This window comes from Mirounga angustirostris, unplaced genomic scaffold, assembly GCF_029215605.1.
Source record: "Mirounga angustirostris isolate CCGP_5_RB_7025 unplaced genomic scaffold, mMirAng1.0.hap1 SCAF_1, whole genome shotgun sequence".
In the NCBI taxonomy this organism is placed as follows: domain Eukaryota; kingdom Metazoa; phylum Chordata; class Mammalia; order Carnivora; family Phocidae; genus Mirounga; species Mirounga angustirostris.
This window is the reverse complement of record NW_026991709.1, coordinates 160,312,619-160,326,415: the sequence shown is the minus strand read 5'-3', so window position 1 is coordinate 160,326,415 and position 13,797 is coordinate 160,312,619. Positions and strand designations below refer to the sequence as shown.

At 53.7% G+C, this 13,797-nt stretch overlaps 1 protein-coding gene across 3 annotated transcripts in view; it reads left to right on the top strand.

Annotated features, from left to right (window-relative positions):
- Positions 1-13,797, top strand: part of NUP210 (nucleoporin 210) — a 103,308-nt gene that overhangs the window by 64,209 nt on the left and 25,302 nt on the right. For all 3 annotated transcript variants that reach the window (XM_054504556.2, XM_064591500.1, XM_064591502.1), the window contains exons 18-25: positions 129-235; positions 2,066-2,170; positions 2,262-2,363; positions 8,757-8,885; positions 9,957-10,084; positions 10,175-10,310; positions 11,800-11,862; positions 12,048-12,227. In XM_054504556.2, coding sequence (XP_054360531.2) covers positions 129-235; positions 2,066-2,170; positions 2,262-2,363; positions 8,757-8,885; positions 9,957-10,084; positions 10,175-10,310; positions 11,800-11,862; positions 12,048-12,227 — 950 coding nt within the window. The remainder of the gene's footprint in view (positions 1-128; positions 236-2,065; positions 2,171-2,261; positions 2,364-8,756; positions 8,886-9,956; positions 10,085-10,174; positions 10,311-11,799; positions 11,863-12,047; positions 12,228-13,797) is intronic.

The following is a 13,797-nucleotide window of genomic DNA, read 5'->3' as shown; positions in this document are numbered from 1 at the left end:
GTTGAAACAAACTCGCTTATGTATTTTTAGGACCAGAGATTTAAAACTGCAAGTCGGAAGGAGGGAGGGGCTGCTTCACAGGCGGCAAGGGGGCAAAAACCCAACATCCGTTCTCTCCCTGGACTCAGGTTTGCAGGCCATCTCGGTTCACGAGGCATCAGGGACCACAGCCATTTCCGCCACCGCCACAGGCTACCAGCAGTCCTACCTCAGCACGGCCAGGGTGGAGCAGTCGGTATCTCCCCGGGCCCCGGGCAGGGTGTTCCCCCTGCTCCTGCTCACGTCCTGCCCGCTCTCTGCGCGTCCCGAGCCCCCGAGCCCCCTCCGTTCACCAGCCCATCCCCAGTCGAGTGCCATGGGCTCACGTGAACTGGGGTGCCTTCCCGCTGGCCTCCTGCCTCCAGCACCCCCATCCCCCACGCCTGGCACTCAGGCAGCTGGTGGGATCCAACTTAAAGGCAGTCAGTCTGGCCCTGGCACCTCGTGGCCCTGCACACAGCTTTGGGAGCCCTCGTGCTCATCCGTCCCGCCTCTTCTCCCGCACAGCCCTGACCTCACATCCCACCCAAGGATGTGCCTCAGTGGCTCGGGCCTCCGTGACTTGGCACCCAGAGTCCCCACTGCCTAGAAGGCCATCCCCCTCCTTCCCTTCACTCCTCCCTACCCGGTGGCCTCCCGCTCATTAGTCCCAGCCACAATGTCAACCTGTCTGCAGAGTGGTCCCTGAGCCCAGGCACCGAGTACCTGCCCCCCCACCCCCCGGCATGGTATAGATGCCCCCCGCATACACACTGTTGCCACCGTCTACATACACTTGGGTCAAGGCCTATTGAATCCTCTCTCTCTACCCTAGCATCTCATGGCCCCCCCGCAGAAGCACTGCTTGTGGGTGAAGTGGGTACATACAAGGGGGGCATGAGAAGGGCTCCCCAAGAGGGGTCTTGCCTGGATGATCCCCACCCCATGGTGAGGGAGGGGCAGCAGTCAACTTGGGTTTTGTATAGGACGAAGGCAGGAGATGATGGCTGGAAGGAGAAGGTGGGCCTCGGTTCCAGGAGACCCTAAATGCCAGGATAAGGAGCTTGAAGTTGTCTCCTGGGTAGTGGGGAGCAAGGGAAGCATTTGGAGGGGGTGGGACTCCAGTGGGAGCAGCACTGAAGCTGGCCTGGGGGTAGGTGGCCCTCAAGGAGTACACCTGTATGCCCCTAGTGGCTCAAGCCCTGGGTCATCTGTCCCCACCTGCACAGGGAGTCCCTTGGCTCTGGGTGGCCTCATGGGCCTCCCCCTTCAGGGCCTTGGCACCTAGGCTCTTTGGCCTGTGGGTTTTTCTCTAGTGATACCACCCACACCTTCACTTCCTTGGTGTCTGCTCACCTGAGAGTCCCCCCCATCCCTAACCTGCCCTTCACTGCCTTCACAACCCCCCCAAGCTCTGACACAAGTCCTTCATTTACTTTCCCTTCTAATCCTGACCTCCAGTAAATTTGCATCATTGCTGAGGGCAGTTAGGGACCCCCGGAGGCTAGCACAGTGCTGGGCACAGGGGAGGTGCTCAAGCACGTGAGTACACGGCAGGTCCGAGCTGGGGCGGGTCCAGCAGTCTCCCTTAAGGTACACATCGCAGCATCACGTACTCGGATACGTGCACCACCCACGGGGGCAGGGGCCGTGCTTGTTCCCTTGTGAGCCCACCATGAGGACGCCCCTCCACTCAGCGCCTTTGCTGCTTGCCCAAGCCCCGGCCCCTCACACACGGCTCTGCAGCTGGTCATCTGCTGTGTGCCCCCGCTTTCCTGGGGGGTGGTGAATCGCCTGCTTCACGGGGCCTGGCAGGTGGGGTGGGGTGCCGGCCTTGGCAGAATTACCGGATGTCTCAAAGGGATGTGGCCTCTTGTCTGGGCTTGGAGCATGATGGTTTTCCCGGGGCTGTGTCCCCAACATAACAAGTATAGGGTGACGCCAGGACCTGGGGTTTCTAGTGCTGCCCTTATAGGGGTGAGGCCCGTGGGCTGGCCCAAGGTTGGCCCATTGTCTTGGATCTGATGGCACTGCCTTGCCCCTACAGTACGACCCTCTCATGCCCGTGTCAGCCTCCATAGAACTCATCCTGGTGGAAGACGTGAGGGTGAGCCCGGAGGAGGTGACCATCTACAACCACCCCAGTGTTCAGGTACAGATTCTTTTCCCTGCCACGATGCTACTTGGGCGTGGCCCACAGGGGCCCCTTCGCTTCTGACACCCAGGCTGACCCCTCCTTGCAGACCGAGTTGCACATCAGAGAAGGCTCTGGCTACTTCTTCCTCAACACCAGCACCGCAGACATCATCAAAGTGGTCTACCAGGAGGCCAGGGGCGTGGCCATGGTGAGTGCGGGCCCTGTCCCTACGCTCCTTGCAATTCCTCATCCGGTGGCCTTAGGTTTAACAGAGTGGTTATTTCCAAAGTAGGCACTTAATCACATCAGATGCAATTAGCAAGGTCTTTAGAGTCTGTGATTCATCGTTTGTGAAACTTTCATCACTTGTGAGCTACCTTTGTGACTTTCATTCCACGTCTACAAACTACCCACACTGTTAGTTATTAACTAGTGGTTTCATGTCTGTCAATCTTTTAATTAAAACATGATTATATAAGTAGCACTATAACAATGATAAGGAAGATTGCTTTTGAAAGGTATATTGGCTTTTTCTGTTCTTCCATATTCCTTTCTTGACCCTCTCCCTATTCTGGCAAATACTGACTCAGCTATGCCCACAGTATGGAAGAATTTAGCATTCTGTGTTTGTCAGGGGTTGCACCCTAAGTTTTTTCCCCCATGTTGCTATGTAGGCTGGCTGATTTTTAAAAAATAGATTTTTTAAAGATTTATTTATGTATTTTAGAGAGAGAGAGAGCGGAGGAGAGGGGCAGAGGAAGAGGGAGAGAGAATCCCAAGCAGACTCCATGCCGAGCCTGGAGCCCGATGCAGGGTTCGATCCCACAACCCCGAGAACATGACCTAAGCTGAAACCAAAAGTCAGACGCCTAACCGAATGTGCCACTCAGGTGCCCCTAGGCTGGCTGGTTATTTTTATGTAGTCGTTTGTACTTAGCCATTCTCTCTTTGTAGAACATTTGAGTTGTTTAAATCTTTTTGTTTTTTAAAAATAGCCCCATAAAAATCCAAATCAAAACCTCAATGAGATACCACCTCACACCAGTCAGAATGGCTAAAACGAACAAGTCAGGAAACGACAGATGTTGGCGGGGATGTGGAGAAAGGGGAACCCTCCTACACTGTTGGTGGGAATGCAAGCTGGTGCAGCCACTCTGTGTGTTGTTAGAGGCAGCATGAGGGTTGCTAGAAGTCTGAGATCATAGGAAATGGTCCCCAGAGCATTTTTGTTCCCTTTATAAAAGAAAGGATAATTCCCTGGCCATCCCTCCTGCCATGTAAATGAGTCTTCACTGTCACATCCTTCATATTAAAAGGAAAAGCTCAAATCATAAATAATTCTGACTGCTTGAGACATGCCTTGCTTTGCTTTACTTCTGGGGATTTAAAAAGAACTCCCCTGTTATTAACAGGGTGCCTGCATGGCTCAGTCAGTTAAGTGTCTGCCTTATGGCTCAGGGTGCAATCCCAGGGTCCTGGAATCGAGCCCTGTGTCAGGCTCCCTGCTCAGCAGAGAGACTGCTTCTCCCTCTCCCTCTGCCCCTCCCTGCCGCTGGTGCTCTCTCTCTCATGCGCTCTCTCTTTCTCTCTCACATAAATGAATAAAATCTTTAAAAAAAAAAACAAAAACTCCCGGTTGTCAAGAAGAGAGAAGCTTCAAGTTCAGAAAAATGTGTACAGTACCAACAATACTTGGGGACCCCTTTACTCACATTTACTTCGCACCTTACATTTTGAGTAAGCCTGGAGGATGGGCCTGCAGCCAGAGAGAGAACTCTCCTCCAAGAACAAGAGCTTCTAAGAGCCCTGTTGGACTGGACTGCTTCAATAGATAGTGAGTGCCCTGTCTCTGGAGGCAGCCAAATAGGAGCTGGGACACTTGTCTGGAAGACTCAGGATTTCAACATCAGGGTCAGGTTTCCCCAGACCTCGAGCCCCTGTTCAGTCCCACAGTGCTGCAGTACTAGGTTTATCCCTGTGCCATCCCTGTCAGCAGCAGATGCTAGGTTTCTCCAGTCAAGACAAGTATTTGTGTCCCCATTCTACAGATGGTCCCAGCGAGAGCCACAGCAGTTCTCTGGTTGTGGGCTGGCCCTTGCTCATGTGTCTCATCCCACCATGGCTCTTGTGGAGTGGGACAGAGCGCCCGGGGCAGGCACGATCCCCAGGACAAGCCAAGCACTATGGGAAGCACCAGCAGCCTCCCATGGGGCAGACCCCCCACAAGGGGTGTTTAGGAGGCACCTTGACCCCTGGGGTCTCTGCCTCCCATCGGCTTGGGCCTGTGCGGAGACCATTGCACCTCGAGATGGAGATTGGGTTCTGGTTCCCTCTGCCTCTTCTGTAACCTGCTGGAGGAATTTTTCATGGAGCATTGACAATCGGTGACAGATCCTAGCAGCTTCTCTCAGACAGTTGTTTCTGAAGGACGTTTACACATTTCTTTGGCATTTTCCTGCTGCTCATTAGCAACATTCTCATTTCCCTTAATCACAGAGACGAGAAAGCCCACAGCGGTTCTTCAATTAGCTCATAGAAAATGTTTCTTTCTTTCCTATTGATGCACATTCGGGATGCAAGAATGGCTCCTGGGTGTGTTTCGGCTTCTGAGTGTCTCTGGAAGGTAGCTGTGGTACTCACACACCAGGGCCATTGTGGGGCTAGTCTGCCCACACAATGCATGAAGGGCTGTGCTGATTTCTGCTCACACATACCCCAAAACTCTCTGCGAGGGGCCTTTATTTCATTTTTGGCTGGCTTTTCTCTAGGAGTGCTTACCTGATTTAAACTTAGAGTTTCTTTCTTCTCACCCATTCTTTCCATTTCATATCAAGTCCTGCATGCAGAACCCATGTGATTAGAAAGGCAGGGGGAACGGCCCACTGTGTGCCAAGCACCTCGTACCTTTAAGTAATGCATTCCTTCTGCAAAAGACTGGTGCCGGCCCAGGCACTGGGAGTCAGTGGTGAACAAATCACAAGCCACAGTGTTTCTCTCCGTTTCCTCCATCCTCTGATGCATCGGCAGGCATGGCGACATTGTATATTCGACAAGTGCATCAGGAAGGAAGATGGGGAGAGTAGCAGGGGGCGGCCACAGGCTTTGAACTCGGTGTGTCCTGCTTTTTCCCAGAGGTACCTGTCCCAGTCCTGGCCCAGCAGGAAGCCTCAAGGCCAGCTGGGGTCCCTGGATGGATTTTCATCCAGCCTCCAAGCCAGGCCTCTTCCCCATGCCTGTGATTTCCCTGTGTTCGTGGTCACCCCCTGCAGGTCTCAGGGACGTCTCACTGGGGGCATGGACCCCAACACTTGCATGGCGCGGCCTGACGCGCCCCCCCCAATTGACAGGCACTCCATAATAGGAAATGGGAGCTGAAGGGTCCTGTGACGTCTGGAAGTATTTATAGGGTCCTTACTCTTCTATAAATGCCACCTGTCAAGGGACAAGCCTGAAGCGTATGGGGACCCAGGGAAGCTCGGAGCCGAGCCGGTGCGGGCAGAAGCTCGGGGCCGGGCGGGCGCGAGCGGATATCACGGTGTCAGCCAGCTCACGAGCAGAGCCACCTCAGGCTCCACCGCCAGGGTCTTAATGAGCAGTAATGTATTCATCGTCCCTGAAGAGATGACAGGACTTTCCTCTCGGCTCAGTATGCCCTGAAGTTCTCACTTCTCACTGAAGTTCAACACTTAGAAATTAGAACTCACTCTGGGCCTGGAGTGTCTCCTACTCCTCTCCTTCATACACGTTCCCCCCCGAATGTCAGTCAAGAAGCAAGTGGGTCCAAAATGCCACGAGAAGCAGACAGGCACAGTCCAGAGTTGGCAGTGAGGCCGGTCCCCGCTCGGCCACCAGTGGCCTGGCAAATGTCCCCCTTCTCCAAGAGCGGTTTTTCTCCCAGGTGGCCCGGTGTGCTCTCCCTTGAAGCGTTGCTCAGCAGGGGTGAGGTGAGCCACTGTATGCCAGCAGGGGGGCAGGCCGGGGCACGCAGCCTCTCCGCGGATGGCAGATTGATGCCAGTCCTCCACGTCTGTCATCCAGAATGCGGCCAGACGTCCAGCCTCTGGGAAATCAAGTGGAAGACAGAATTGATTTCCCCTCGCCATTTTATGTCTTTGTTTAAAATGTGCCAAATGGTCCTTTTGAAGGGGAGGAAAAAAAGAACAAGAAAAAGCCCTCTGTGCATTCCCCTGCGTGGGTCTATCAGCCGCCAGGGCAACATGTAATTTCTTGGTGCCATGAAGGATGCACCGGCCCCTGACAGCAGGAGGAATAGATTGGAGCCTCGAATTCAGTTTTCAAAGAAAGCTCTCATTTCTCTCTCGAATTTTTAAATGCGTTTTCATTGAGGGAAAAGGAATAAGCCAGGGTGAATCATCCTCGGCAAAACTGGAGACCTGGTGCTTCCCAGAGCCCACTCCTCGGCCTGTATTTCATACCAGACCTGGGTGGCGATGGCTCAAATTGCCGAGGCATCGCTTTGGAATACAACCATGATTTCCACTCTGGGGTCTTTGTTAATCGACTTTTAAGTCATCGTGTGGAATAACTCGGGCATGCCTCATCCGTGTTGATGTGCCCTTGAGCTCAGTGATACTGACAGAGTTTCCAGCTTGGCCGAGCTTGCTAATCCTCCATGCCCCCAGCTAACTGTGGGTTTGGGCCTCTGCCTCAGCTCTGGCCTTTTCCTGCCCTGCTCTCCTCCCCTGCCCACGGTTCCGTTTTGGTTGCTGGGGGCATCCTGTTCTGGCAAGTGGCAAAGTGTGGTAGAAGGAGCCCTGAACTGAGAGCTCGGGCACCTGAGTTTCCTCCCCAGTGCTGCCCCTTCAAGGCTGGCTTCCCACCCTGTGTGGGCCTCAGTTTCCCCATATGTGCATTGAGAGTTGGACCACAACCAGCATCTCCCAAAGAGATGAGGGTGTGTGGGTTTGCAGACTTTTTTATTTTTCCTAGAATTTCTAGGTCTTTGCAAAGCTAAAATTAAAGGTAAGCAAGCAAGCTGGAGTACCAGGTTTCTTTGCCATAACTGTAGTGACCTAGAGCTGTGACCCTGCATCTTGGTCTGATCAATACATGTTTACTGGGGGGTGAGCCTGTGCCAGACGCTAGGCCCAGCCTTGAGGCTGTAGCTGATGAGAAGACAGCCTGGGGGAGGACGGACACTAGACTGTGGTCTCTGTCACAGCCCAATTACAAGCAGTAAAGCTGCACTAGGAGAAGTGAGCAGAGGTAGCGGGAAGCCTTAGCTATCTAACTGGGGAAGACTTTCCTAGGAAGGATGCTTGAGCAGAGGCCTGAAGGATGAGCAGGAGCCAGCAGGTGAAGATGGGGTGTGGGGGGGAAAATGCCCCAGATTGTTAAGATGGGCTGTGTGGCCCTGAGGCAGGCAGGCCCTAGCTGGCTTTGAGGAACAGAGCAGAACGGTGGCTGGAGCCTGACAGTGGTGAGGGAGCCTAGTTTGCAGTGACATTAGAGCCATGGGCAAGGGCCGGCTCGTGTCAGGTTCTTCTAGGATGTGGGAAGGATTTGGACTCAGTCTCTGGGCCACCTTTGAAGGATTTTAACCTGGATATGATGTGATCACATTTGGCTGTCTCCTTAGAGTCAGAAACCTGCTTTTTCCCCCGACAGGTTCTTGATGTTGACATTCTAGCCTTGTAAGCACTGAATCACTGTAAACCTCCCCTCCATGCCCCCCGCCAAATGACTCTAACACCACAAACTGCAGCCAGCAAAGCCAGGGCCAGACAGAGATGGGAAGCAGCCCTCTGGACTCAGCCACCAGCTCCGTGGTTTGCCCCCCACCTGCCCAGCCCCCAGACCATCCAGTTGAGATACATGCCTAAGCAATATAACACATCACGGCAAGTGCGTGTGCAGTATGAGACAGTGATTGTGGTGCGGTTCATCTGGGGAGAGATGCTTCTGTATGTGGGATCCCTAAAGCAGATAGGGAAAGAAGTAGGTTTAAAATGAGGGAGGTGGGGAGTCTTTGCAGCAAAGGCTGGAACAGGTTTGTCCACCTACTCAGAATGTTCATGAGGTCGTCTCTACAAACACGGCCGAGGCAGAGATGAATGTCGGGAAGAATGAGACTCAGAGTGAATACTTGAGACTGTGGTGGCTTCTGTGGTCTGTTTCCAGGTTCTGAGATTCTGTCAGGTCAGATGAGGACTCCTGAGTGAGGGTTCTGTTCAGAAAGGAGTTATGTCGTATATGGCACTCTTCTATTACCAGAGCTGCAGGGGCAGGCGGCCTGCACAGGAGACATGTATCCTGGGTTTGAGCCCCTGTGTGTGTCCCGTGGCCACTGACTGCCCTGCTTTGAGCAACTTCCATTTTCTCCTTCTCATAAATTGTACCAAGTTGAAGTAAATGCTCTCCGAGATCCATCCTGGTTCTACCATGTTACATTTCAAGCCCTTCCCCTGGCTGGCAGAGGGGGCTCATAACGAGGAGTAGGCAGGGCAATATCTGGGTTAGGATTTTCCTTGTCTGCAGCTTCTGAGCCCTGGCCTGGAGGCCTCCTCAAGATGGCATCCCATGGGTGATAAGCGGATGCCACGAGCAGCTGCAGGACTGAGCACCCCCTCCAACCTTGCAGGTGCACCCTTTGCTCCCGGGCATGTCGACCATCATGATCCATGACCTGTGCCTTGCCTTCCCGGCCCCGGCAAAGGCTGACGTGTACGTCTCAGACATTCAGGAGCTCTACGTCCGCGTGGTTGATAAGGTCAGTAACAGTTCCTAATAGGGCCCCTCACTGCTGGTTCACAGAGACGGGGGAGTGGTGAGGTGTGAGAGTTATTTTCCTCATGCCCTTTGCTCTTTCTCCTGGTTTCTGAGCCCCTGTACCCGGCTCCTGAGTTGCTTCGAGCTTCTAGTGCTATCTCGCCTCCGTCCCTCCTTGGGCACGATGTGGAGCAACCTTTGTGTTTAGACTTTTTTATGCCAGTTGACATCAGGAAAGCTCAGCTGTAAATCCTGCCCGAAGTTGTCTCCTCCTTAGCCCCAACTTGGGAATTCCTGTCCTCTAGCTGGTGTATGTTACTAACCGACACTAAGCAAGGCACACAACTTGCTGATGGTGAATTTTCCCCCGATATGTGGGTTTTGGATTCTTGGGAATCTTAGTGGCAAATGAGTAAAATGCACTAATGCCAAGTGCTTTTGGAAAAGGAATACATGATAGAATCTTTAATTCTTTAATGCAAATAGGGAATTTTTATTGCTCCAAATACCTAAAGGAGCTGCAGCTAGGCTTACAGAGGGTTGCTATCAGGTTCCTAGTTTCCTGACTGGAGAGAACAGTTAGTAATTAAAAGGGGAATGTTTGAGCAGCTTAGAGTACTTGAAAAGCCAATATTCTCTTCCACAGCCTCAGATATTCCTTCTGTGGTCCTATTTCCTGATCAGACTTCTGTTTCTTCACTAAGCATTTCTGACGCTTCGTATCCCAAGGTTCTTACTGTATGTATTATATATACTACCAGGTGTGAGCTATTTGGTCAGTGAGCACTTATTGAACTCCTACTGTATGCTATTCTGGCTGCATCTTATCACTCTAGATTCTTAGCTCTTTAAGAGTGGGGAGTATAATTTATGTGTCTGAGTATCCCCAAAGCCCCTTGTATACAGGAAGCACTTAAGTGATATTCATTTGTTGATTGGCCGATTATCTGGAGCTCAACCTGGGTCTGTGGGTTTGAGGTTAACAACGCTTTGGCAGAAAGCCTTGGAGTGCTACCGGTGATAGAATTAGTCACTCAGAGGCTACCCTGAGTCTTTGTCCCCCACGATGTAGGTGGAGATTGGGAAGATGGTCAAGGCATATGTCCGCGTGCTGGACTTTCACAAGAAGCCTTTTCTGGCCAAATACTTTGCCTTCATGGACCTGAAGCTCCGGGCGGCTTCTCAGATCATCACGTTGGTGTGAGTCCTCCCAGGGGGTCCAAGGAAGCCATCTCAGGGACAGCACGGGCAGGTTGAGGGGAGAAGTCCCAGCCCTTCCCTCTGTTCCAGGGCCCTCGATGAAGCCCTTGACAACTACACTGCCACGTTTCGCGTCCATGGCGTGGCCATTGGCCAGACCAGTCTCACTGCAACGGTGACTAATAAAGCTGGACAGCGAATCAACTCGGCCCCACAGCGGATTGAGGTAAAACTGTGCCTCCTCCCACCAGGTGGGATCCATCCAGCCCTCACTGCCTGCGTGCATGGAGTGGGAAGTGTGTCGTTTTTGTGATGGGCTAGGAGTTCTAGGGATCGTCCAGGAAGCTGCCGTGGAGAAACCATATTAAAATCTCTGCCCTGCCATGTCCTCTGACTCAGAGAGAGCTCTCACCAGTCCCAGCAGCAGAGGGAGGGGCCTGAGGTACTTTAATCTCCCTCTGTCGGCGGGGGGGGGCCAGGATGTGGCTCAGAGAAGGGGGGAGCTGCTTGTCACATGGCCGGGGAGTGGCAGAATACTCTTTAAACCCTTAGGTGCTGAGAAGGAGGCAGATTAGGCTCACGTGTAGAAGCTCATCCCGACAGTCGGTCCGAACCAGCCCTCCGAAGCCGTGGGCTTCTGTTGTGGAACCCCCTGAGCAAGCAGGGAGCTCCGGGGTCTCCTGGGGTCATCTCCGTGTGTCACTTGGGATTGTCTTGTGGCATTAGGTTTGCACAGGAGCCTCCCAGTCCTCAGGGGCCAAGGCAGCCATGGCCCCACATTCACATCCAAGTTTCTCCTTAACCCTCCTGCCAGCGTCCTCCATAGGTCTTGTCCACACAGGGGCTGGCAGACTTTATATTAAACTGTTCCGGAGCTGGTGGTTGTGGTTTGTGCTTCTGGATGGAAGGGCTCCTTTCTTCTGGTGAAGAATTCATTTCTGCCTATAAATAGCACAGCCCTACAGAGACTAATCCTTATGCATATGCACTCACCGTCCGGACTCTTCCTGCTAGGCGGGGGCTGGCAGGAGGATGATGTTGGGCCTTCCGTGCTGCAGAGACAAGGGCATCCTTGTCCCTGCCCCCCCAAAACCCCTCTTTCTTCATCTAAGAAGTTTTGAGAGCATTGAAGAAGAGAACTGTTCTCGAGGGCAATTTATCAGTAGAAATTGGAGAAATGCGATGAAAGGGAGAAAACCTTGAAGGCATTGGAATGTGAACTTTGCTGTGCATCAGAATCCCCTGGAGGACTTGTTAAAACACAAGTTTCAGGACGCCTCCTCCAGTTCTGATTCCACAGATTGGGGTGGGCTGGAGAATGTGTGTTTCTAATGGTTCTTAGATGACGCTGATACTGCTGGTCAGGGGACCACGCGGTGAGGACCGTGCTGCAAGGGGAAGTTTTATGTGAAGAAGGTGTGTTTATCTTCATGGGGCTTCAGGTCTGGGGAAACGAAGCTTGGTTACAAACAGCGGAACATGCCCTTAGGAATCGCAGATCCTCAGGCCCCTGCGCAGGCTGAGATCCTGGGGAGGGGCGCTCAGGCTCCTCCCAAGCTGGCCAGGACCCCAGGCCCTCCCCAGTCGCCTCTCACAGAGGAGGGATGTCCAGGCACCACGTGTCCCTCTCCCTGAAAACATTCAGGGTGAATTCTGCCCAGCCGTGTGAGCTCGGAACACAACGGCCCACTTCTCTCTTGTGTTTCCACACGCAGGTCTTTCCCCCATTTAGGTTGATACCCAGGAAGGTGACACTGATCATCGGAGCCATGATGCAGGTAGGAGCCAAAGGCCACATGCTTGCCCATCCCCAGCCTTGGCCCCTGCCTGGCTCCAGGCATGCCCCCCACCCCACCCCCAGGCGTCAGGAGGCTAAGATGGAGAGCTCGGGGGTGTTGGCACCCTCGCCTCTGAGGGTGAGGCGTGGGGGCTGATTGGGCACTGCTGTTTCTCCCCATTCCAGATCACCTCGGAGGGCGGCCCGCAGCCCCAGTCCAATATCCTCTTCTCCATCAGCAACGAGAGCGTTGCTGTGGTGAACAGCGCGGGGCTGGTGCAGGGGCTGGCCGTCGGCAACGGCACAGTGTCTGGGGTCGTACGGGCTGTGGACGCTGAGACTGGCAAGCTCGTCATCGTGTCTCAGGTAATGCGTGTGGGTTGCACTGACCACGTGTGCTTCTGAAGCCTCTAGCGTTGGGGTGCACTGCAGTGGTGCGCTGGTCAGCTGTGATGGTGAGGAGGTCTGTTTACTGGGGTCGGGCTCTGCTCCCAAGGACCCCCTCTCTGAGGGCCCTGCTTCTGCCCTCTGAGTCCACAGCCCCTGTGTGCCACCCGCCCCCTCCCAGGGCCAGCCCGGCCGACCTGGGGTCCCCCAAGATCCAGCTCCAGACTGAGTCTCCCTAGCTGCTCCTTAAGGGACAGGGTCTCCAACGCCGTCCCCGCCCTGAGGACGTTCCAGTGCACGATGGTGTCAGCAGCTATGATGGTGGACTCTGCCCTGGGCACTTTACAACCTGCCCCCTTTAGTTCCCTCGGCACCCCTGCCCCCGGGCATTTGCTGCTCACCTGTTTCCTGATGCCAGGCCTAAGGAAGAGCTAGTGGCCCAAGGCTTGGGATGTTCATATGGAAGAGAAAGGATGCTGTTGCCTCCAACATGCTTTGTGGATTGCAGTATGAGTTTCCAGGGGCGTGCATAGCTTGGCTACTGTAAGTGTGGACAGTTGGACACCAGTAGGATTTCAGACCCAGAATTGTATTTCTAGGAAGAAAGGAAAACCTGAATCATGCACTAGTCACTTTTGCTCCACCTGAGGTTAAGTTATCCCCCAAGCCTCTTGGCTGGACTCGGGGACATTTGCAAAGTGCTTTTCTGGATCAGCAGAGATGTTGGAAGGCTCAGCTAGGGGAGCCCTCCCCACAGCAGGGTCTTCTTGCCCCACATCAGCGGCCCTGACTCCAGGCAGGAGAAAGTTGGTTTCTTTTCTTGTGTGTTTTGTTTTTTTGTGTCTGTTTTTTTAAAGATTTTATTTATTTGACAGAGAAAGACAGAGTGAGAGAGGGAACACAAGCAGGGGGAGTAGGAGAGGGAGAAGCAGGCCTCCTGCCGAGCAGGGAACAGGGAGCCTGATGCGGGGCTCGACGTGGGGCTCGATCCCAGGACCCCGGGATCATGACCTGAGCCGAAGGCAGACGCTTAATGACTGAGTCACCCAGGTGCCCGTTTGTTTCTTTTCTTTTTTTTTTTTTTAAGTAGGCTTCACACCCAACGTGGGGCTTGAACTCATGACTTTGAGATCAAGAGTCGCATCCTCCACCGATTGAGCCAGCCAGGCGCCCTGAACATTGGTTTCTAAGTCTGATGGTGCTCCTTGTTTCCCGGGGGTGGGCACCTCGTTGGGCTCCTCACAGGAGATGGGAGATGGTCTCCACGTCCTGAGCAGGCCTCAGAGTGCTTGGGCTCTCCCTGACATCCTGTGACCACAGTGACTTGTGGAAGCATCTCAGGGGAGGTGGCCAGAAATCTGGGCTCTAATGTGACTACGGACAGCCTTTTCAGAACCCCGTTCCCCTGTTCCTTGTCCGGCATCCAGGGCTCCCTGGAAGGAGTCCGTGAGCTCCTCTGAGTTCACCGCATCTGAACACAGGGCACCCAAGGGAGCTGGTGTGTGCATCGTCCTAGAGAAGGGGAGGCTGATGAGTCCTCCTTCCCAAG